Consider the following 23,247-nt stretch of genomic DNA (forward strand, 5'->3'; position numbering starts at 1 on the left):
TGCATCATGCATTCTGAGAGAGAGAGAGAGTGGTGTAGTGGGGACAGTTGGTAAATAAGCGCCCTAGAGTATATCTTTAACTGGTGGTATTGAATTAATTTAAATTAATTAAAGGGGTAAGTCATGCCAGAGAGCCCAGCCCCGTGTTATGCTCCTCTTGCTCTATGTGGGAATTCAGGGACGCTGCCAGTGTCCCTGATGACCACGTGTGCCAGAAATGCATCCAGCTGCAGCTACTAACGGGCCGTATTGAGGCGCTGGAGCTGCGGATGGATGGGTTGTGGAGCATTCACGTTGCTGAGAGGGTCGTGGATTACACGGATGATGAGTTGGTCATGCCGCAGGGTAGGGTTGCACAGGCAGAAGGGAAATGGGTGACCACCAGGCGGAGCAGTAGAAGCAGGCAGGTAGTGCAGGGGACCCCTGTGGCCATCCCCCTTTCAAACAGGTATACCAATTTGGATACTGTTCAGGGGGCTGACTCACCAGAGGAAGGCAGCAGCAGCCAACTTCCTGGCACCGGGGGTGCTTCTGCTGCTCAGGAAGGGAGGAAAAAGAGTGGGAGAGCAATAGTGGTAGGGGATTCTATCGTAAGGGGAACAGATAGACGTTTCTGTGGCCGTAAACGTGACTCCAGGATGGTTTGTTGCCTCCCTGATGCCAGGCTCAAGGATGTCACTGAATGGCTGCAGGGCATTCTGAAGGGGGAGGATGAACAGGCAGAGATCGTGGTTCACATTGGGACCAACGACATAGGTAGGAAGAGGGATGAGGTCCTGCAACAAGAATTTAGGGAGCTAGGTAGCAGATTAAAGAGCAGGACCTCAAAGGTTGTAATCTCTGGATTACTCCCGGTGCCACGTGCTAGTGAGTATAGGAATAGGAGGATAGAGCAGATGAATGCGTGGCTAAAGAGTTGGTGCAGGATGGAGGGCTTTAGTTTCCTGGATCACTGGGCCTGCTTCTGGGGAAGGTGGGACTTGTACAAGTCGGACGGGTTGCACCTGAACCAGAGCGGGACAAATATCCTTGCGGGGAGGTTTGCTAGCACTGTTCGGGGGGGTTTAAACTAAAATGGCAGGGGGTTGGCAACCTGAGCAGGGAGACAGAGGAAAGGAAAACAGGGATAAAAGCAAAAGATAGGAAGGAGAAAAACAAAAGTGGCAGTCAGAGAAATCAACGGTTTAAATCAAACGTGGCCAAAGTAAATAATAATTGTAATAGGTCTAAGAGCGTTAAAAAAACAAGCCTGAAGGCTTTGTGTCTTAATGCGAGGAGCATTTGTAATAAGGTGGATGAATTGGCTGCGCAAATAGAGGTAAACGAATACGACTTGGTTGGGATTACGGAAACGTGGCTCAAGGATGGCCAAGACTGGGAACACAACATCCAGGGGTATTCGATATTCAGGAAAGATAGGCAAAAAGGAAAGGGAGGTGGGGTAGCATTACTGGTTAAAGAAGGGATTAATACAATTGTAATGAAGGATATTAGCTCTGATGATGTGGAAACTGTATGGGTAGAATTGAGAAATACTAAGGGGAAAAAAACATTAGTGGGCGTGGTATATAGACCTCCAAACAGTAAGGTGGAGGTTGGGGATGGCATTAAAAGGGAAATTAAAGAAGCGTGCAATAAGGGCACAGCAGTCATCATGGGTGACTTTAATCTACATATAGATTGGGCCAACCAAATTAGTAACAATACTGTGGAGGAGGAATTCCTGGAGTGTTTAGGGGATGGTTTCCTGGACCAATATGTCGAGGAACCAACCAGAGATCAGGCCATCTTAGGCTGGGTATTATGTAACGAGAAAGGATTAATTAGCAATCTTGTTGTATGAGGCCCCTTGGGTCGGAGCGATCATAATATGATCGAATTCTTCATTTAGATGGAGAGTGAAGTAGTTGACTCAGAGACAAGGGTCCTCAATTTAAATAAAGGAAACTACGATGGTCTGAGGAGCGAGTTGGGTAGGATTGATTGGGGAATGGCGCTCAAAGGGTTGACGGTGGATAGGCAATGGCAAACATTCAAAGACCAAATGGATGAGCTACAGAATTTGTTCATCCCAGTTTGGCATAAAAATAAAACAAACAAAGTGACTCAACCGTGGCTAACAAGGGAAATTAGGGATAGCATAAGATCCAAGGAGAGGACATATAAATTGGCTAGAAAAAGCAATAATCCTGAGGATTGGGAGCAGTTTAGGAGTCAACAAAGGAGGACAAAGGGATTAATTAAGAAAGGGAAAATAGAATTTGAGAGTAAGCTAGCAGGGAACATAAAAACTGACTGTAAAAGCTTTTATAGATATGTGAAGAGAAAAAGATTGGTGAAGTCAAGCGTAGGTCCCTTACAGTCAGAATCAGGGGAATTTATAATGGGAAACAAGGAAATGGCAGACCAACTAAATACATACTTTGGTTCTGTCTTCACAAAGGAGGACACAAATAACCTCCCAGAGATGCCAGGGAACATAGGGTCTGATGAAAGAGAGGAACTGAAAGAAATCAGTATTTGTAGGAAAATGGTGTTAGGAAAATTGATGGGACTGAAGGCCGATAAATCCCCAAGGCCTGATGGTCTACATCCCAGGGTACTTAAGGAAGTGGCCCTAGAGATAGTAGATGCATTACTGGTCATCTTCCAGAACTCGATAGACTCTGGAACGGTACCCATGGATTGGAGGGTAGTTAATGTTACCCCACTATTCAAAAAAGGTAGAGAAAAAGCGGGGAATTATAGACCGGTAAGCCTGACATCGGTAGTGGGGAAAATGCTAGAGTCTATTATAAAAGATGTAATAGCAGAGCACTTGGAAAGCAGTGACAGGATCGGACAAAGTCAACATGGATTTACAAAAGGTAAATCATGCTTGACTAATCTACTGGAATTTTTTGAGGATGTAACTGGTAAAATAGATAAGGGAGAACCAGTGGATGTAGTGTATTTGGACTTTCAGAAGGCTTTCGAGAAGGTCCCACATAAGAGATTAGCGTGCAAAATTAAGGCACACGGGATTGGGGGCAAGGTATTGACTTGGATAGAGAACTGGTTGGCGGACAGAAAGCAAAGAGTTGGAATAAACGGGTCGTTTTCCGAGTGGCGGGCAGTGACTAGTGGGGTACCGCAAGGATCGGTCCTAGGACCCCAGCTGTTCACAATATATATTAATGATCTGGACGAGGGAATTGGATGTAATATCTCCAAATTTGCAGACGTCACAAAGCTGGGTGGGAGGGTAAGCTGCGAGGAGGATGTCGGGAAACTCCAGTACGATTTGGATAGGTTGGGTGATTGGGCAGAAACATGGCAAATGCACTATAATGTGGATAAATGTGAAGTTATCCACTTTGGTGCCAAAAAACAGGAAGGCAGATTATTATTTGAATGGCAATAGATTGGGAGAAGGGGAAGTGCAAAGAGGCCTGGGTGTCCTTGTGCACCAGTCGCTGAAGGTAAGCATGCAGGTGCAGCAGGCGGTTAAGAAGGCAAATGGTATGTTGGCCTTCGTAACAAGAGGGTTTGAGTACAGGAACAAGGATGTCTTGCTACAGTTGTACAGGGCCTTGGTGAGACCGCACCTTGAGTATTGTGTGCAGTTTTGGTCACCTTACCTGAGGAAAGACGTTCTTGCCATGGAGGGAGTGCAGCGAAGATTCACCAGGCTGATACCTGGGATGGCAGGAATGATGTATGAGGAGAGATTGTGTCGATTGGGCTTATACTCACTGGAGTTTAGAAGATTGAGAGGGGATCTTATCGAAACCTATAAAATTCTGTCAGGTCTGGACAGACTGGATGCAGGAAGGATGTTTTTGATGGCCGGGGAGTCCAGAACCAGGGGTCATAGTCTAAGGATAAGGGGTAAGCCATTTAGGACTGAAATGAGGAGGAATTTCTTCACCCAGAGAGTGGTGAACCTGTGGAATTCTCTGCCACAGAGGGCGGTGGAGGCCAGTTCATTAAATATATTCAAGAAAGAGTTGGATATATTTCTTGAGGCTAAAGGGATCAAGGGATATGGGGAAAAGGCAGGGACAGGGTACTGAATTTGGATGATCAGCCATGATCACATTGAATGGCGGAGCAGGCTCGAAGGGCCGAATGGCCTACTCCTGCTTCTATCTTCTATGTTGCTATGTTTCTATGAGAGAGAGAGACTTCTGGAGAGATTCAACGTTGTGTGAAGGATTTTGGGTACCGAGGAGCACTTTGCAGGTTCATTTTGATTTGCCCTTCCTTGTATCGATTTAGAAGAGACTGTGGGGGCTGCACTCTGAGCTCTTTCCCTGGGCCTCTCCATTGTTCTTTCCAGCAGATTAGATGTACAGGTCTCTCCAGGCCGAGATTCAAGGCTGCAATGAGCAGGATGTGGATGGAGAGCAAGATCAATCTATTCATATAACTGAAATCCCTCATTCATGGAATCATTCTCATAAATCTTTTCTGCACCCTCTCCAAGGCCTTCCTAAAGTGTGGTGACCAGAATTGGACACAATGCTCCAGCTGAGGCCAAAACAATGTTTTACTAAGGTTCATCATAACTTCCTTGCTTTTGTAGTCTATGGGAGAAAAATTGGGTTGCTTTGCACCTCCCGTTAGCAACCTTAGAGGGCGCTAACGGGGCGCAAAGCAACCAGCGCTGAGGCACGGCGACGCCCACGCCTCCCGCGAAATTTAGTGGGAGATTAGCGGCAGCGCTAACCGGTAGCGCCCCGCCGCCGGCGATGACATCATCACCGTGCACAGCGCCCCAGCCGCGTTCTTCAGGAGCGCCCTCTGACTTACCGCCGGACGCTATATCCGACGGGGTCAGGGGGGCCTACCTGCGGCCGGGGAGGCGCTATTTAAAGGCGAGGTGCGGGGCAGCCATTTTTGTTGCTGGCCGCCAGTCTGCGCTCCCGTGCCCGGTCTCCTGAACCGCCCCTCCCCTGCGGAGGGTCGGCTGCGCTCCATGAGCCCGGCACTTCTCTTGAGTGCTGTGCTCTTTTGCCGGTACTCCCGATCCCCTGGGGGCCCAGCTGGGCCCCGGGTCGCGCTGCGCAAGGCCCCTCCAATTTAAAAGGGGGAGAAAGGCCTGCAATACCGCGGCACATAGCGCCGCAATATTGACTCACAGTGCCCCAAGAGGGATGTGGGGCACTTCCAGTAGCGCCCCGCTTCCCTCTTGGGGCGCAACCAATTAATTTCCAGCGCGGGGGCGCTAATCCCCCGGCGAAGTTAAATAGGGCGCTACTCAATCTTTAGCCCTATCCCTCTATTCATGAAGCCCAGGATCCCATATGCTTTTTTAACCGGTTTCTCAACCTGCCCTGCCACCTTTCAACAATTTGTGCACAGATACATATACATATGTGGCAGGACCACATTTTTTGTCCATGTTGACTGTGTTTACAAATGAGTGTCTAATTAGGGCATTATGAGTCAACCACGTAGCGTGCAACTGCAGTCAAAACATAGGACTGGCAGGTTCCCTTCCCTGAAGGCCATTGAGGGAAGAAAATCTGCAGAGCTATGGGGAAAGAGCAACGGGTGTAGGACTAATTAGATAGCTCTTTCAAGCAGTCGGCACAGGCTTGACGCGCTGAATCATTCTATGATTCTATTCAACCATCTGGCAGCTTTCTGGGTCAGCCCACAAATTTACTGAATTCATTTTCCACGGTGGATTTGTACTTACGATCTCGGCCTAGGACCATGACCTCTGCACTACCACACCTGCATGGTCAAAGAGAAAGGCTTTGAGGAGACTTCTGAATATTGGGAGGGAGGTAGCAAAGTAGCGATGGCTGAAAATTCTGCCACCAAGATCAGAGTTAGGAGACTGGAAGGCATGGTCTGGGCTCAAAGCTCCGGAAGAGTTTGCACAGACCATGGAAAAGAAAGAAAGAAAGAAAGACTTGTATTTATATAGCACCTTTCACGACCTCAGGACGTCCCAAAGGCCCCAGTGTTGTCACTGTTGTAATGTCGGAAACGCGGCAGCCAATTTGCGCACAGCAAGGCCCCACAAACAGCAATGTGATAATGACCAGATAATGTTTTTTGAGATGTTGATTGAGGGATAAATATTGGCCCCAGGACACCGGGGATAACTCCCCTGCTCTTCTTCGAAATAGTACCATACGATCTTTTACATCCACCCGAGAGGGCAGACGGAGCCTCGGTTTAACGTCTCATCTGAAAGACGGCACCTCCGACAGTGCTGCACTCCCACAGCACTGCACTGGGAGTGTCAGCCTAGATTTTTGTGCTCAAGTCTCTGGAGTGGGACTCGAACCCACAACCTCCTGCCTCAGAGGCGAGGGTGCTACCCACTCAGCCACGGCTGACACTAATATACAATTTATAAGTCAGGACGAGAGTTCTGTAATTCAATGAGCTGCCGACTGATGGGATTTGTACGAGTGGGGCTTACTTGGGACAGGGTGCGAGATACAGAATTTTGGACAGTTCATGTAGGGAGGAGCTCAGGAGACTGGGGAGGAGAGCCTCGGACACCATCCTTAACCACACCGCTTCAGCTGTACATGTGCCAATTCAGTTTCCTCAAACTATCAGGTTTAGTAACTCCGCCAAGCTGCTTCTAACCCCAATGACCTCACAAGCACTTTTAAAATAGGAAGAAAACAACGCCAAAGTCAATTCCAATCCCGTTTAACTGGTTGATTTTACTTGAAATGAAAAAAAAAAGGGGTCCCGATGGTGAGACTATCGCTAATATTATCAAGTATTAGAATTTAATGAATCATATCTGTAAACATTACAGGATGGTTATTTTCTGGGCACATTTTAAAAGTTACAAAGAGTCAATGCTCTAGTTGTAACATTGTGAAAAGCGCCGACTACAGGTAACATTTATGTACTTCAATCCTGTGACTATTTGAGAGAACCACTGAGAGATCACTGCGGAGCTTTTGGTGAATTAAAACCGCTTTTATATTGCTCAGTTGCTTCCTTCCTGTCTTGGAGGAGTTGCAATCCCTTTTTTGAATGCTAAAGACAGGGACTGGCCAAGCAGGGCTCGCTTGTAGAATGCAGACAACCAGTTGCAGTGCCAGTCAGATCCCAGGGCGTGGCATATTCGTACTGTGGAAAGAGGCCAAAAACAGAAACCTATTCGCCTGCAATAAAAGTGCCTTAAGCATTCTACAGGAGTGCTGTTGTATAGGCATGTTCTCCCCTCAAAATAAACAAGAATGTTTCAAATCTGATTTTGTTTGCACTTAACCTTTTTGCTAAAGCTTAATATGCATTTACAATGTTGTATAAAGCAGATAAAACAATTGCAATCCATACAGTATATCAAATTCACAAGGTACGGTAGCAGAGTGGTTATGTTACAGGACTAATGATCCGGAGACATGAGTTCACATCCCACCATGGCAGCTGGGGAATTTAAATTTAGTTATTTAGATAAATCTGGAATAAAAAGCTAGTAATGGTGACCATTTAACTACCATTTAATACCCATCTGGTTCACTAATGTCCTTTAGGGAAGGAAATCTGCCGTCCTTACCCGGTCTGGCCTGTGTGACTCCAGACCCACAGCAATGTAGCTGACTCTTAACTGTGGGAGTACCTTGACTACAGTGGTTCAAGAACGCGGCACACCACCACCTTTTCAAGAGGGATGGACAATAAATGCTGGCCTTGCTAGCGAAGCCCACATCCCGTGAATGAATTAAAAAAAAAACACAATTCATTACAGGATAGAGTGCAGTGTGGCTCAGTGGGTAGCACTCTCGCCTCGGAGTCAGAAGGTTGTGGGTTCAAGTCCCACTCCAGAGACTTGAGCACAAAAGTCTAGGCTGGCACTCCCAGTGCAGTGCTGAGGGAGCGCTGCGCTGTCGGAGCTGCCATCTTTCGGATGAGACGTTAAACCGAGGCCCCGTCTGCCCCCTCAGGTGAACGAAAAAGCTCCCATGGCACTATTTCGAAGAAGAGCAGGGTCCTAAGGTGTCCTAATATTTAACCCTCAATCAACAACACTAAATCAGATGATCTGGTCATTATCACGTTGCTGTTTGTGGGAGCTTGCTGTGCGCAAACTGGCTGCCACGTTTCCTACATTACAACAGCGACTACACTTCAAAAGTACTTAATTGGCCGTAAAGCCGTTTTGGGTCGTCCTGCGGTCATGAAAGGCGTGACAGAAATGAATTTCTTTTACTGGATGGCCAAACCAGAGGTTATGAGCTCAACTCCCGCCATGTCAAGTTGTGAAACTGAATTCTATAAAATATGGTAATTTGTGGTCTGGCACCAGAAAAATAGACCATGGGCGGGTGGAACTGTGGTGTAAGAAGGCCTTCTCAGGGTAACTAGGGCCTTTGTGTCCACATCTGAGCTTTCACCGCATCCAGACAATGAGGTCATTTGGTCTGCAGAAGGAGAGTTTCATCAAACTAGAATGTAAGCTGGTACAAGTGAACTGGAACAGCAAATGCCCGACAATCCCACAGTGTTTCTCTCTGTTGTCTTCGAACATGGGGATTGAGTAATGCTGCACCCAAGGTATTGCAGGAGTTTTAGAAAAGCCCATTGCAAATCCTCATTCACTGGCAGGTCATTGAAAGAGGTGCGCCAATCACGGTTTGGTGAGTCACAGAGCCTAGAGGCACGCAGTAAAGTGAGCAATACAAGTGGATGTGTACACGCTACCCACAAGAAATACAAGGTTGCTCCACTTTAATATAAAAAAAATCTTACTAAAAATGAAGGGTAATTCCACAGGTAATCAATTTGGACAATCTCGATGTAGACTTCTCAATTCATAGATGCACGCAAGGGGAAGCTGGATAAGTACACGAGGGAGAAAGGAGTAGAAGGATATGCTGATAGGGTGAGATGAAGTAGGGTGGGAGGAGGCTCGTGTGGAGCACAAACACCGGCACGGACCAGGTGGGCTGGAAATTCAACGTCATTCGATGCAGTTTGTGAGAATGGTCTTCCAATGCATCAACGGACACGCAACTGGCAATCTCACTTGGATAGCTGGTGGGGGGAAATGGGGAAATGTTACGCTGATAAAGCAGGAGGGAGGGGCGCTGCCAACATTCCCTGCAAGCCAAAAACCAAGCATACCCGGTATTTTGAATGGCCCGCTCAGCCCCTTAAACCAGGGGCCACCGGGGCGGGGGGCAAACAGAAATACAGGGAACACTGGCTGCTGCCCACTGTCGGTGCAGAGTAGAGCGAGCTTAACTCGGGATAGAGTTACACAGCACAGAAAGAGGCCCTTCGGCCCATCGTGTCCGCGCCGGCCATCAAGCCCTGTCTATTCTAATCCCATTTTCCAGCACTTGGTCCGTAGCCTTGTATGCTATGGCATTTCAAGTGCTCATCTAAATGCTTCTTGAATGTTGAGGGTTCCTGCCTCTACCACCCTTTCAGGCAGTGAGTTCCAGATTCCAACCACCCTCTGGGTGAAAAAGTTTTTCCTCAAATCCCCTCTAAACCTCCTGCCCCTTACCTTGAAACTATGCCCCCTGGTTATTGACCCCTCTACGAAGGGGAAAAGTTCCTTTCTATCTACCCTATCTATGCCCCTTATAATTTTGTACACCTCAATCAGGTCCCCGCTCAGCCTTCTCTGCTCTAAGGAAAACAACCACAGCCTGTCCAGTCTCTCTTCATAGCTGAAGCGCTCCAGCCCAGGTAACATCCTGGTGAATCTCCTCTGCACCCTCTCCAATGCAATCACATCCCTCCTATAGTGTGGCGACCAGAACTGCACACAGTACTCCAGCTGTGGCCTAACTAGCGTTTTGTACAGTTCCATCATAACCTCCCTGCTCTTATATTCTATGCCTCGGCTAATGAAGACAAGTATCCCATATGCCTTCTTAACCACCTTATCTACCTGTTCTGCTGCCTTCAGGGATCTATGTACATGTACACCAAGGTCTCTCTGATGCCCCCTGGTTATTGACCCCTCTACTAAAGGGGAAAAGTTCCTTTCTAAGGGGGAAAGTTCCTTTCTAGCACTTCGTATCCAACCTGACACGTTAGACTCGGACACGAAGGCGGGTCATTTTTGCCTGACCCGCGCGGTGGCAATCCGACGGGATGGGTTGCACCTATTTTTCCCAATGAAAAGCAAAAAATTGGGCAGGGTGTAAAACGGGTAGTGGACCCGATGGCAGCAGCTTCCTGCAGGCCGGGTGCGGTGAAAATGACCCTGTAAATGGTTTATTCCTCAGCACTAATATGCCGTCTCAACGGGCACAAATGTTAAAAGATTCAAAGTAGGCAAAAATGTGTCTCCTATTTATGACAGTAAACATATATTTAAGTCGAAGAGTAAGAGTGTTTATAAAAAAATAAAAATAAAAATTTGGATTAGAAATGTTATCGTTAATGGAAAAAGAAAATCGTAAGAGATAGAATTCACTTACATTTTTCAGTTCCATTCCAGAGTCTACTACATAAGTGACATCAGTAGCAAATGAAGAATCAGCTAACGAGTCTGCAATGATGATCTTCCTCCGGTAATCTTTGAATCTCTGGTTGCAATTTTCATAAATTTTTTGAAAATTGCTTCCTACGCCCGAATGCAAGGGAATGGGAACGAGCTCGCCCAACTGAGACCCGATAGCACCCCCTTCTGTCCGTACAGCTCTACAGCAGTCCGTTATCTCCTGCAAAAACAAGAAGAGATGAGAATGAGATATAAAAGCTTGCCTGCTGGTCATCACGAAACAACTGCCTCATTCAAATGAACGGACAGCAAATTGAAATAAAGCATCTTCACCGGTCTTCAGTAACCAGTTGGTGACAGCTCCCATCACTGCTCCTCAGAACGCCTCAGCAACGTAATGCATTTTGGAATGAAAAAGGAGGAGAGGCAATATAAATTAAATGGCACATTATTAAAGGGGGTGCGGGAAGAGAGAGACCTGGGGGGTTCACATACACAAATCTTTGAAGGTGGCAGGGCATGCCGAGAAGGCTGTTATAAAAAAGGCAAACGGGATCCATGGCTTTATAAATAGAGGCACAGAGTGCAAAAGCAAGGAAGTTATGCTAAACCTTTGTAAATCACCGGTTAGGCCTCAGCTGGAGTATTGTGTCAAATTCTGGGTACCACACTTTAGGAAGGATGTCAAGGCCCTGGGGAGGGTGCAGGGGAGATTTATCAGAATCGTTCCCAGAATGAGGGACTTCCGTTCTGTGGAGAGACTAGAGACGTCGGGTTTGTTCTCCTTGGAGCAGAGAAGGTTAAGGGGCGATTTAATAGAGGTGTTCAAAATTTCGAGGGGTTTTGCTAAGTAGATAGGGAGATACTATTTTCACTGGCAGGAGGGTCGGTAACGAGACAACACGGATTTAACAGAATTTGCAAAGAATCCAGGGGGGAAATGAGGAGAAATCGTTTTACGCAGCGAGTTGTGGTGATCTGGAACGCGCTGCCTGAAAGTGTGATGGAAGCAGATTCAATAGTAACTTTCAAAAGGAATTGGATAAATACTTGAAAAGGACAAATAATAGGGGTTTTGGGGAAAGAGGAGTCAATCTAATTGGCTAGATCTTTCAAAGAGCCAGCATAGGCACGATGGGCCGAATGGCCTCCTTCTGTGCTGTATGATTCGATGAAACCTTCTCTTCGATCACCATCCCAAACTTGAATTATCCCGTAAACAAGTTCATGACTGCCCTTTGTGCCTCTCGGCATTCTCCGAATGTCCATCATGGTTTCATAGCTGCCTCCTTAACAGCAGCATCCCGAAATGGCCCATCCTTTGCTCTCACTGAGCATCTTGCTCAGCATTTCACAAGGTCAACTCCTTCCTTCGGTCACCCTTTGCACCACCAAATTCCGCCCCACCCCCCCACCTTCGACCCTATCCGCACACAATCTTCTGTATTTACCCCAAGAATGCTCACTTGCACGTGAATAAGTCACTCTTAAAATTTAGGATCTGCCTTGGATACCTCCTCTGCTTCAGTGACGTCAGTCACTCCCATAAATGGATCCCACACCCCTTACGTGCCGGAATTGACTGCGATTGCCCAATATCTACTTATTCAATCGCATAACCCGGGGTGCAACAATGGTATCCACTTGTGATCCAAACTGGATATTCCTATCTTTTGCAAATGTCCCCACATCCCTTGCCAATCTTTGAGGGTGGACTAAGAAAACACCCGGTAAGATGAGGCCAGATTCAAATCGTTAAGCTTGTCCAAAGCTCTGCGACATGCGTCAAGCCCTGTACTAAATCCAGCACACCCAATACCCCGTCTTCACTGACCTACATCGAATCCTCATCCCCAACACATTAAATTTAAATTCTCATCCCTCCATGGCCTCGCACATTCTCTGCAATCTCTGATAGCCTTATCTCTCCCCCCACCCCCCATCCCCAACAGTGTTCCTCTGTCTTCAGCCTCTTGAGCATTCCCCTTCTTTTACTCCGTCATTGGCTCAGAGCCTTAAACTGCATGGGTCCTAATCTCTGGAATTCCCTCCCTAAACCTTTTTCAGTCTCTCCATCTCGTTCCTCTTTCAAAAACCCTTCACAAAACCCCTCCTAACCTCTCCTTGCTGGGCTCTGTATCCCTTTTTCCTTACCCCCGTGAAGCAGCTTGTGCCATTCTTCAGATTAAAAAGGTACTATATTAACGCAAACTCCTGATGTGACAAGGTCACGCACTGCCAAAAATGTAGCCTAAAAATTAGAGGCAGGCCCTTCAGGAGTGAAGTTAGGGCCTTGGTGAGGCCACACCTTGAGTAGTGTGCGCCGTTTTGGTCGCCTTATCTGAGGAAGGATGTTCTTGCCATGGAGGGAGTGCAGACTGATACCTGGGATGATACCTGGGATGGCAGGAATGACGTATGAGGAGAGATTGGGTTGATTGGGCTTATATTCGCTAGAGTTTAGAAGAATGAGAGGGGGTCTCATTGAAACTTATAAAATTCTAACAGGACTAGACAGACTAGATGCAGGAAGGATGTTCCCGATGGCGGGGGAGTCCAGAACCAGGGGTCACAGTCTAAGGATAAGGGGTAAGCCATTTAGAACTGAGATGAGGAGGAATTTCTTCACCCAGAGAGTGGTGAACCTGTGGAATTCTCTACCAGAGAAGGCAGTTGAGGCCAATTCATTAAATATATTCAAGAAGGAGTTGGATATATTTCTTGAGGCTAAAGGGATCAAGGGATATGGGGAGAAAGCAGGGACAGGGTACTGAATTTGGATGATCAGCTATGATCTCATCAAATGGCAGAACAGGCTCGAGGGGCCGAATGGCCTACTCCTGCTCCTATCTTCCATGTTTCTAGGAAACACTTCTATACACAAAGGGTGGTATAAGTTTGGAACTCTCTTCCGCAAACGGCAATTGATGCTAGATCGTTAATTTGAAATCCGAGATTGATAGATTTTGTTAACCAAATGTATTAAGGAGTATGGGGGAAAGGCGGTTATATGGAGTTAGGTCACAGATCAGCCATGATCTCACTGAATGGCGGAACAGGCTCGAGGGGCTCAATGGCCTCCTCCTGTTCCTATATGGAGCGTTGCAGAGCACAATCTGCACATTAAAGTAGTTATTACTGATCAGATTAATATTGGGCAAGCGCTGCATTGCAAGTGATCCAGCAATGGGGATGGAGGGGGATGGACACATAGCAAGAAAGGAATTTCTGTTGTTCTATAAATTCCCCAATTTAAAAGCATAGGTAACTCATGAAATAGGTTCCTTAAATGGTAGCTGCGAAGATATGAACCAATCGCCATACTCCCTCCTCCCGAAGTTCCATTTCGCAAGACAGCAAAAGCCACTGCACATGCGACCAGTCTTTACTGTGAGCAGCACCAGAGAGCTGGCAACAAACCCAGTGCAATCATCAGATAATTGGTTTGCAACTTGCTCGCAGATAGAGGGCATGTTACCCTCAAAAAAATGACCAAGGAGGGAGATGTTCCCTGGCTTTCCTTCAGGCAGTACGTATATGGTACTCGGTCATACAGACTAGGAAATTCCCAGGGTTAATCTAGCCAATTTCAGCCAGGGAAGCCCCAAAGGCAGTGAAATTGGCTTCCATATTATTAGCAGTTGCTTGCCATCTAGTAGCCAGTGCTTTCGAGGGCAGTTCAGTGCAGACAGGATTAGAGCCAGCTATACTGTCCCTATGGTCAAAGAACTTGTTGACACTCACTGTCTAGCCTGACCCATGAGGAAGGACTACTTGGCTGCCAGTATCGGAGAAACCATACACCAGTTTGAGGAACCAGCTTCATGCAGTCATCACCAATTCTGAGCCAATACATTCCAAAGGGATCCGTAATAATACTTTGTCTCTCTTCCCTCCATAGTTTTGATGCACAGCTGACAATATTATATAACAAACTTTCAACCGTAACAACTTACAACCTTTTCTTTCTTCCTGGTTACCTGGCAGGTTTACTCGCTATATAACAACTCCAAACAATCCATTACCGCTTATTTATTCTTCCTTTTTTTCCCCAAGCTATGTTGAAACAGTCAAGATTAATTCTACTTAAAAGCACACAGAGGGATGGATGTTCTCTTTTCCCCAAACAACAATGTCCTGTACCTACAACAGATAAGATCAAAGTATGGAATGAGGAAAGGCCATTTTGCAGATTAAACAGGTTTGTTCTGCAGACCATGTATAATGTGCACTCAACTCAACCCTGTCGATTTTCTGAAAGATACTACATGGAAAACACATCCATAAGACATGGAATCATAGAATGATACAGCACAGAAGGAGGCCGTTCGGCCCATCGTGCCTGTGCCGGCTCTTTGGTGGAGCTATCCAGTTAGTCCCACTCCCCTGTTCTTTCCCCAGAACCCTGTAAATTTTTTCCCTTCAAGTATTCATCCAATTCTCTACTGAAACTGCTTCCACCACCCTTTCAGGCAGTGCATTCCAGATCACAACAACTTGCTGTGTTAAAAAAAACAAGTTTCCTCATGTCGGTTGAGGTTCTCTTGCCAATCACAAGTCTGCCTCCTCTGGTTGCTGACCCTTCTGCCACTGAAAACAGTTTCTCCTTATTTACTCTATCAAAACCATTCATGATTTTGAACACCTCTATCAAATCTCCTTTTAACCTTCTCGGCTCTAAGGAGAACAACCCCAGCCTCTCTAGTCTCTCCACATAACCGAAGTCCCTCATCCCTGGTACCATTCTAGTAAATCTCTTCTGCACTGTCTCCAAGGCTACACTTACAGGGGATGTTGTTTGCAACGTTGATTAGGGCCATCGATGACGTGCGAATCTAGACTGTACCGTGCCATTGTAGTTCTGAGTTTCAGCACAAGAACTATTGTCCTCCATAGATGCAGACGATCAACTGCAGTAGCTTTATACTCCTCAATTCCATAATCAACACAGCATGAACTCTTTCTTTTGTTTGCAGTCTGGTCCACAGACGAACATACGAAAATGACGGGCAGGGAAAGCGCAGCTGGTCCATCAAGCCTGCCCCACACTCTTGATATCTGGAATTTCATGACGAGACCCTTCCTATCCCCACATACCTACCTGCCCCCCTCCCCAAAATCACTTAGGGTTTGCTCCCTTTGCATGCGTGGCCTCCAACAATGCAGTCACAGTCTAAAGTAGCTAGCCTGCACGTGTGGGACCACATAGTTTATAAGATTTTAAAAATTAATAAATTAGTTAAAAATTAATACGCATCTGTAGGAAACGGATTCTAACCCAGCTTAGAAACGACCCCCTTTATCATCATCAATTCAACCACGACAATTCTGCTGTTGGATTCAGCTTGTTTGTTCAAAGTAAAATAACTCTTGAGTTTGTAAAAACAGAGAGCCTGAACTGATGATCCACATCAGGGGTGCCGACCCTCCAGGGTTGTCCAGGAGTCCAGTATTAATCCTTGGACACTGTTGCGAGCAACCCGGGAGAAGAAAAAAATCATAAGGGAATTACAAAAAAAGTGTTTTTTTTCTCCTCATTTTCTTTGAACACTTTCGTTTATTAGATCTGAGAATATTGGAGACGGGGGAAAAAAACGACTGTTTGACTGGGTGGGGTGGCTGGAGATGGGAGGTCACGTGACGGAACCTCCAGGAATACCTCCCACCAGAGCTGGCACTCGAATCAATATAAACAACTACGGGGCAACCGGCAGGGAATACGCCGCCTGGAAATCACGGACGTGCAGTTGTGACTTTCCGCCCGTCAAATGAATGGACCTGCTGGGAGCCCCAGGTGGAGGAGGGGACACCCTTAAGATGGACCATGCACATCATAATACGTTGAAATAAATTTTACATGAGGTATTGTACCGAGATTATGAAGAGAACTGACAAAATTGTTCTCATGTTAAAGGATTCAAAAAATAGGGGAAAACCAAGTTAAAAATTGGGAGGCAGAAGAGGAGAAGTTAGTGGAACTTTTTCCACTCAAACGGTAATGAATGAATTTGTGGAACAGGTTGCCAGGAAAGGCAGTTAGAAGCGTTTCTGAAGTACGGCTAGGAGGATATGGGGAGAAGCTAGGTAGGTGTATGCTTGTTGGGCGCAAAGATCTTTCCCATCTATGTTCTTCTTACCAACAACAACAACATGTATTTATATAGCACCTTTAAAGTAGTAAACTGTCGCAAGGCGCTTCACAGGAGCGATTATCAAACAGAATTTGACACCGAGCCACATAAGGAGAAATCAGGGCAGGTGACCAAAAGCTTGGTCAAAGAGGTAGGTTTTAAGGAGCGTCTTAAAGGAGGAAAGAGAGGTAGAGAGATCTGGGAGTGATGTCTAAGATCAAGGTTGGATGAGAGGTTTATGTCCATTGATAACATTTCAGTTAAATTCTGTAAAAAGGATTAAAGATATTCAAATTGACAACCTTGAAAAAAAGCAGTGATACTGAGGCTTAGTGGATAACATATCAATATTTTATTAAAAATCTTGCAAATGGTGTGCATTTTCTGTCCACAAACCTTACTACTTATCACAATTTGGAGTAATGCTTTCTTTACAACAATAACTTGTATTTATATAGCGCCTTTAATGTAGTAAAACGTTCCGCTTCATAGGAGCGTTTTAAAACAAAATTTGACACCGAGCTACGTAAGGAGAAATCAGGGCCGAGAGGTTGGTTTTAAGGAGCATCTTAAAGGAGGAAAGAGAGAGGCCGAGAGGTTTAGGGAGGGAATTCCAGAGCTTAGGGCCCAGGCAGCTGAAGGCACAGCCGTCAATGGTGGAGCGATTAAAATCAGGGATGTACAAGAGGCCAGAATGGGAGGAGCGCAGAGATCTCAATGGGTTCTAGGGCTGGAGGAGATTACAGAGATAGGGAGGGACGAGGCAATGGAGGGATTTGAAAACAAGAGTGAGAATTTTAAAATCGAGGCGTTGCTTAACCAGGAGCCAATGCAGATCAGTGAGCACAGGGGTGATGGGTGAACAGGACTTGGTGCAAGTTAGGACACGGGCTGCAGGCTGTTACAGTGCTGCAGCAAAGGTGGATCGGGTTAATGCCATGTTACTCCACTGCACTCTAGTTCAACAGCAATTCACAATATAGTGTGCAAATATTGACACTCCTTGTTCAAATAAGGCTTATTTCCTTAAAGTGTATACAAGTCCTATAAAGGTTCATTGTACAAAGAATTTTCAAGCTGTCAAACTATTTTACATTTTTATAAAAGCCACGTCCTTTCCATAGACAAACTAATGCATGAAGCGCTGAATCATTTTGACAGTACCCCGCCCAATTTTAAACTTGCAATGTGAGCAACAGAATCTGGATGTGAAAAACATGGGAAAGAGGGGTGAAAACATTATGTTGGACATGGATCAATGCAACGAGCAGCTAACGAGCAGTTCATTCTGAAACTCAGCCACAATAGCACAATACAGCACCGATGGCCCTAGTCAAAGTTACAAACAACATCCTCTGGAAGTGTGACCATGCTGCATTATCCCTCCTTATCCTCTTTGCAGTGTTCCACACGGTTAACAATGCCATCCTTCTCCAAAGCCTCGTGCCTATGTTGTCTACATCCATGCAACTGCCCTTTCATGGTTCTATTCCTGCCTGTCTGAAAGTATCTAGTGCATCTCCAGAAATGGCTACTCCTCTGTCCAGTCAATTCTGGAGTCTCCCAAGGATTTATCCTTGTCTTCTTCCTCATTACATCATGCCCATCAGCAATATTCCCCCTACTTTATTTTTTGGGGCTGCGTGGCCACTCACGGCGCAAAACTTAACATTGAAAAAGCCGGTTCCGGGCTGCGTGGGACCAGCAGAGCTGTGGGGTCGTGTCGCTTAGAGGGAACGTTCGTTGCCCATCAGTAACATCATCCACAGGTAAGGAAGGAGTTGACAGTGTCGAAGGCCTTTGTGAGATCAAAGAAGGCCATGTACAGTGGTTGGCACTGTTCCCTGCATTTCTCTTCTAATTGACGTACGGTGAAGATCATGTCCACTGTGCCCCTTAGTGGGCGGAATCCGCATTGCGACTCTGGGAGGAGCTCTTCGGCCACTGGGAGAAGGCGATTGAGGAGGATTCTTGCGATGTCTTTCCCTGTGGCAGACAGCAGGGAAACTCCTCTGTAATTACCGCAATCAGACTTGTCACCTTTCTTGAAGATGGTCACAATTACGGCGTCTCCGAGATCCCCTGGCATGCTCTCCTCCTTCCAGATAAGAGAAATGAGTTCATGAATTCGCGCCAGTAATGCTTCTCCGCTATGCTTTAGTGCCTCGGCGAGAATTCCATCTGCTCCAGAGGCCTTGTTGTTCTTCAGTTGTCGGATGGCCTTTTCAACCTCATGCCAGGCTGGGGTTGTGCTAAGATGGTGACGGGTAGCATGCTGTGGGATGGAGTTGACACTCGCGTCGATGACAGAGTCGTGGTTAAGGAGATCTTCGAAGTGCTCCTTCCAGCAGGCACTGACTGCCTCTCTGTCCTTGATGAGTACCTCTCCGTTCTTGGCCCACAGTGGGGTAGGGCCTTGGGTGCTTGGGCCGTAGATGGTCTTGACTGCGCTAAAGAATCCACGCATGTCGTGGTTGTCGGCTAGCTGCTGGGTCTCCTGCGCTTTCTCCACCCACCATCTGTTCTTTAGGTCGCAGGTTTTTTGTTGGACCTCGGCCTTCAGGCTTCTGTAGAGCTGCTTTCTTGCTCTCGAGTTCTGTTGCTGTTTCCAGATCAGGAATGCCTTGCGCTTGCGGCTTATTAGCTCCTGGATCTCATGGTCATTCTCGTCAAACCAGTCTTGGCGTTTCCTGGTCGAGTGACTGAGCGTCTCTTCACAGGTGCTGATTATGGAGGCCTTGAGTGCAGACCAGGCGCTGTGGACACTTTGTGTCTCTACATCACTGGGAGTTGTCAGGTTGTTTGTGAGGCGCAGGCTGAATAAGGCTTTCTTATTTGAGTGCTCCAGTGTTAATTTTCCTGCGGCATTGTTTCTGTTGCCGCCGCTGTTTTGGGGCTACATTGATGGAGGTGACAGAGCGGATTAGGCGGTGGTCTGTCCAGCAGTCGTCAGCTCCTGTCATAGCGCGGGTGATGCGGACATCCTTGCGGTCCCTCGCTCGGACGATGACGTAGTCCAGCAGATGCCAGTGCTTGGAGCGAGGGTGCTGCCATGAAGCCTTGTACTTGTCTCTCTGATAGAACAAGGTGTTGGTTATGACAAGGCCATGTTCTAAGCATTTCGACAGGAGGAGGGTACCGTTGGAGTTATCTTTCCCTACCCCCTCTCTGCCGATCACACCTCCCCAGAGGTCTGTGTCCTTTCCAACTCTGGCGTTAAAGTCGCCAAGGAGGATCAGCTTGTCGCCCGTTGGGACTCGGGACAGGGATTGTTCGAGGCTGGAGTAGAATTCCTCTTTGGTCTCGTCTGTGGCTTCCAGTGTTGGGGCGCACGCACTGATGACCGTAGCGCACTGGTTCCAGGCTAGGGTGAGCTGAAGAGTCATGAGTCGCTCGTTTATACTGCTAAAGAGAGTCTCTGAGACGCGTCAACTGTGAGGGATTATGGAGTGTTCTCCTCAAATTCGGCTGCCCTCAAAAGTTTGTCACCATCCTACGCCTGCTTCACGACGACATGCAAGCCGTGATCCTGACCAACGGTTCCACCACAGACCCAATTCACGTACGAACTGGGGTCAAACAAGGCTGTGTCATCGCACCAACGCTCTTCTCGATCTTCCTTGCTGCAATGCTCCAGCTCACCCTCAGTAAGCTCCCCACTGGAGTGGAACTAATTTATAGAACAAACGGGAAACTGGTCAACCTCCGTCGCCTCCAGTCCAGATCCAAGGTTGTCCCATCCTCTGTCGTCGAATTACAGTATGCAGACGACGCTTGCGTCGGCGCTCACTCGGAGATCGAACACCAAACCATCGTCAACACTTTCACCGAAGCGTACGAGATCATGGGCCTTACACTAAACATCCGTAAGACAAAGATCCTCTACCAACCTGCCACCGCCACACAGTACTGCCTCCCGATTATCAAAATCCATGACGAGGCCTTGGACAACGTGGACCACTTTCCATACCTCGGGAGCCTACTGTCAAAAAGGGCAGATGTCGGCGACGAAGTCCAACACTGCCTTCAGTGTGCCAGTGCAGCCTTCCATCACCTGAGGAAGAGAGTGTTTGAAGACCAGGACCTCAAACCCGGCACGAAGCTCATGGTCTACAGAGCAGCAGTGATACCCGCCCTGCTGTATGCCTCAGAGACATGGACCATGTACAGCAGGCACCTCAAAGCACTGGAGAGGTACCACCAACGCTGCCTCCGCAAGATCCTGCAAATCCATTGGCAGGATAGGCGCACCAACGTCAGTGTTCTTGCTCAGGCCAACATCCCCAGCATCGAAGCTTTGACCACGCTCGATCAGATCAGATGGACGGGTCACATTGTCCGCATGCCCGATACGAGGCTCCCAAAACAAGCGCTCTACTCGGAGCTCCGGCACGGCAAGAGAGCCCCAGGTGGGCAGAGGAAACGCTTCAAGGACACCCTCAAAGCCTCCTTGAAAAAGTGCAACATCCCCATCGACACCTGGGAATCCCTGGCCCAAGACAGCACAAAGTGGAGGAGAAGCATCTGGGAAGGCGCCAAACACCTCGAGTCTCTTCGCCGGGAGCAAGCGGAAGCCAAGCGCAGGCAGCGCAAGTCAACCTAAGCACCCCACCCACCCGTTCAACCACCGTCTGCCCCACCTGTGACAGAGACTGTAGGTCCCGCATTGGACTCATCAGTCACCTGAGAACTCATTTTTAATGTGGAAGCAAGTCATCCTCGGTTCCGAGGGACTATCTAAGAAGAAGGAAGGCAGGAAAGCTTTCACACCTACGCTGATGACACCCAGCTCCATCTCTGTACCCCGCCCTGCCCCGCCTGCCTCTGTGCTGTCTGACTGCTTCTCCGATATCAAGTCTTACATGAATTATAATTTCCTCTGGTTCAACATTGGGAAACTAACGGCATCATCTTCGGCTCTGCCGTGAATTCTGTTCCCCTCCCACAACCACTCTCTCAAGCAGTTCGCAACGCAGCTTCATGTTTGACCCTCAGCTGAGCTTCAGACTTCATGCCCGTACCATCAAAAAGGCCACTTACCTCCGCCTCTGCAATATTACACCCCCTGCTCCTACCCGAGCCCCTCTGCATTGTAACCATTACACATGCCTCTGTCACCTCCAGACTCAACTCATCCAATGCTCTCCTTGATGTCCTCTCACCCTCCACCAGCCATCAATTCCGACTTCTCCAAAACTCTGCTGCACATAAGCGATGCGGCACTAAGTCCCGCTTGCCCATCACTGCTGCTGTCGTTCAGCAACATTAGCTCCTGTTCTGGAAACACCGAATTTAAAATCCTTATCCTCATCTTTAAAGCCCTCTATGGCCCAGCTCCAACTCATCTTCTCCTGCCCTTCATGCCCCAACCATTTTACATAAGAACATAAGAAGTAGGAGCAGGAGTAGGCCATACGGCCCCTCGGGCCTGTTCCGCCATTCAATAGGATCATGGCTGATCCGAACCTAGACTCACGTCCACTTCCCTGCCCTCTCCCCGTAACCCCTTATTCCCTTATCAGCTAGGAAACTGTCTATCTCCGTTTTAAATTTATTTAATGTTGCAGCTTCCACAGCTCTCTGGGGTAGCAAATTCCATAGATTTACTACCCTGAGTGAAGAAATTTCTCCTCATCTCAGTTTTGAAAGGGCAGCCCCTTATTCTAAGATTATGCCCCCTAGTTCTAGTCTCACCCATCAGTGGAAACATCCTCCCCACATCCACCCGATCAAGCCCCCTCACAATCTTATATGTTTCGATAAGATCGCCTCTCATTCTTCTGAATTCCAATGAGTAGAGGCCCAACCTACTCAACCTTTCCTCATAAGTCAACCCCCTCATCTCCAGAATCAACCGAGTGAACCTTCTCTGAACTGCCTCGAGAGCAAGTATATCTTTTCTTAAATATTGAAACCAAAACTGTACACAGTATTCCAGGTGTGGCCTCACCAGTACCCTGTATAACTGAAGCAAGACTTCCCTGCTTTTATACGCCATCATTTTCTCTGAATCCAACCTCTCGTGCACTCTACGCTTCCCTTTTCCCACCACTGCTGATACAAACTTCAGCTACCTGGGTTCTACTTTCTGGACTTCCCTCCCTAAACCTCTCCGCCTTTCTTTCCTCCTTTAAATAACTTCTTAAAACCCAATTCTTCAGCCAAGCTTTTGGGCACTTCTCCTAATTTCTCCCTTCCTACCTCAGCACCTGTTTACCTAATGCCTATCCTGGAAGTACCATGCAACTTTTTAAAAAATACATAAAAAGCACTAAATAAATGCAAAATGTTTTTGTATTTGACTTGAAAAGTGATGTAATTATGCAGAAAGATTAAAAAAGATTGTGGGGGGGGAGGGAGGGAGGAAGGATTGAAGTACAATAACAACTTCATATAGCGCCTTTAACTTAAGAAAACTACCCCAGACACTTCACAGAAGTTTAATCAGACAAAATAACAACAGAAAATGCTGGAAAAACTCAGCAGGTCAGGCAACATCCGTGGACAGAAATCTGAGTTGACGTTTCGGGTCGAACCCTTCTTCAAAACTGGAAAGAAAAGATAGATCGGAGGCTGACCATATAAGGAGATATTAGGACAGGTGACTAAAAGCCTGGTCAGAGACGCAAGTTTTAAAGCGGGTCTTATGCAAGATAGTTTTCTAGATCAGTATGTTGAGGAACCAAC

The 23,247-nt window shown here is 47.1% G+C and overlaps 1 protein-coding gene across 1 annotated transcript in view; it reads right to left on the reverse strand.

Annotated features, from left to right (window-relative positions):
- Positions 1-23,247, reverse strand: part of dqx1 (DEAQ box RNA-dependent ATPase 1) — a 159,882-nt gene that overhangs the window by 52,623 nt on the left and 84,012 nt on the right. The window contains exon 5 of the mRNA XM_085975679.1: positions 10,407-10,649. Within this exon, the coding sequence (XP_085831805.1) occupies positions 10,407-10,649 (243 nt within the window). The remainder of the gene's footprint in view (positions 1-10,406; positions 10,650-23,247) is intronic.

This window comes from Somniosus microcephalus, chromosome 2 (assembly GCF_052327205.1).
Source record: "Somniosus microcephalus isolate GS21.2 chromosome 2, FLI_Smic_1.0, whole genome shotgun sequence".
NCBI lineage: Eukaryota > Metazoa > Chordata > Chondrichthyes > Squaliformes > Somniosidae > Somniosus > Somniosus microcephalus.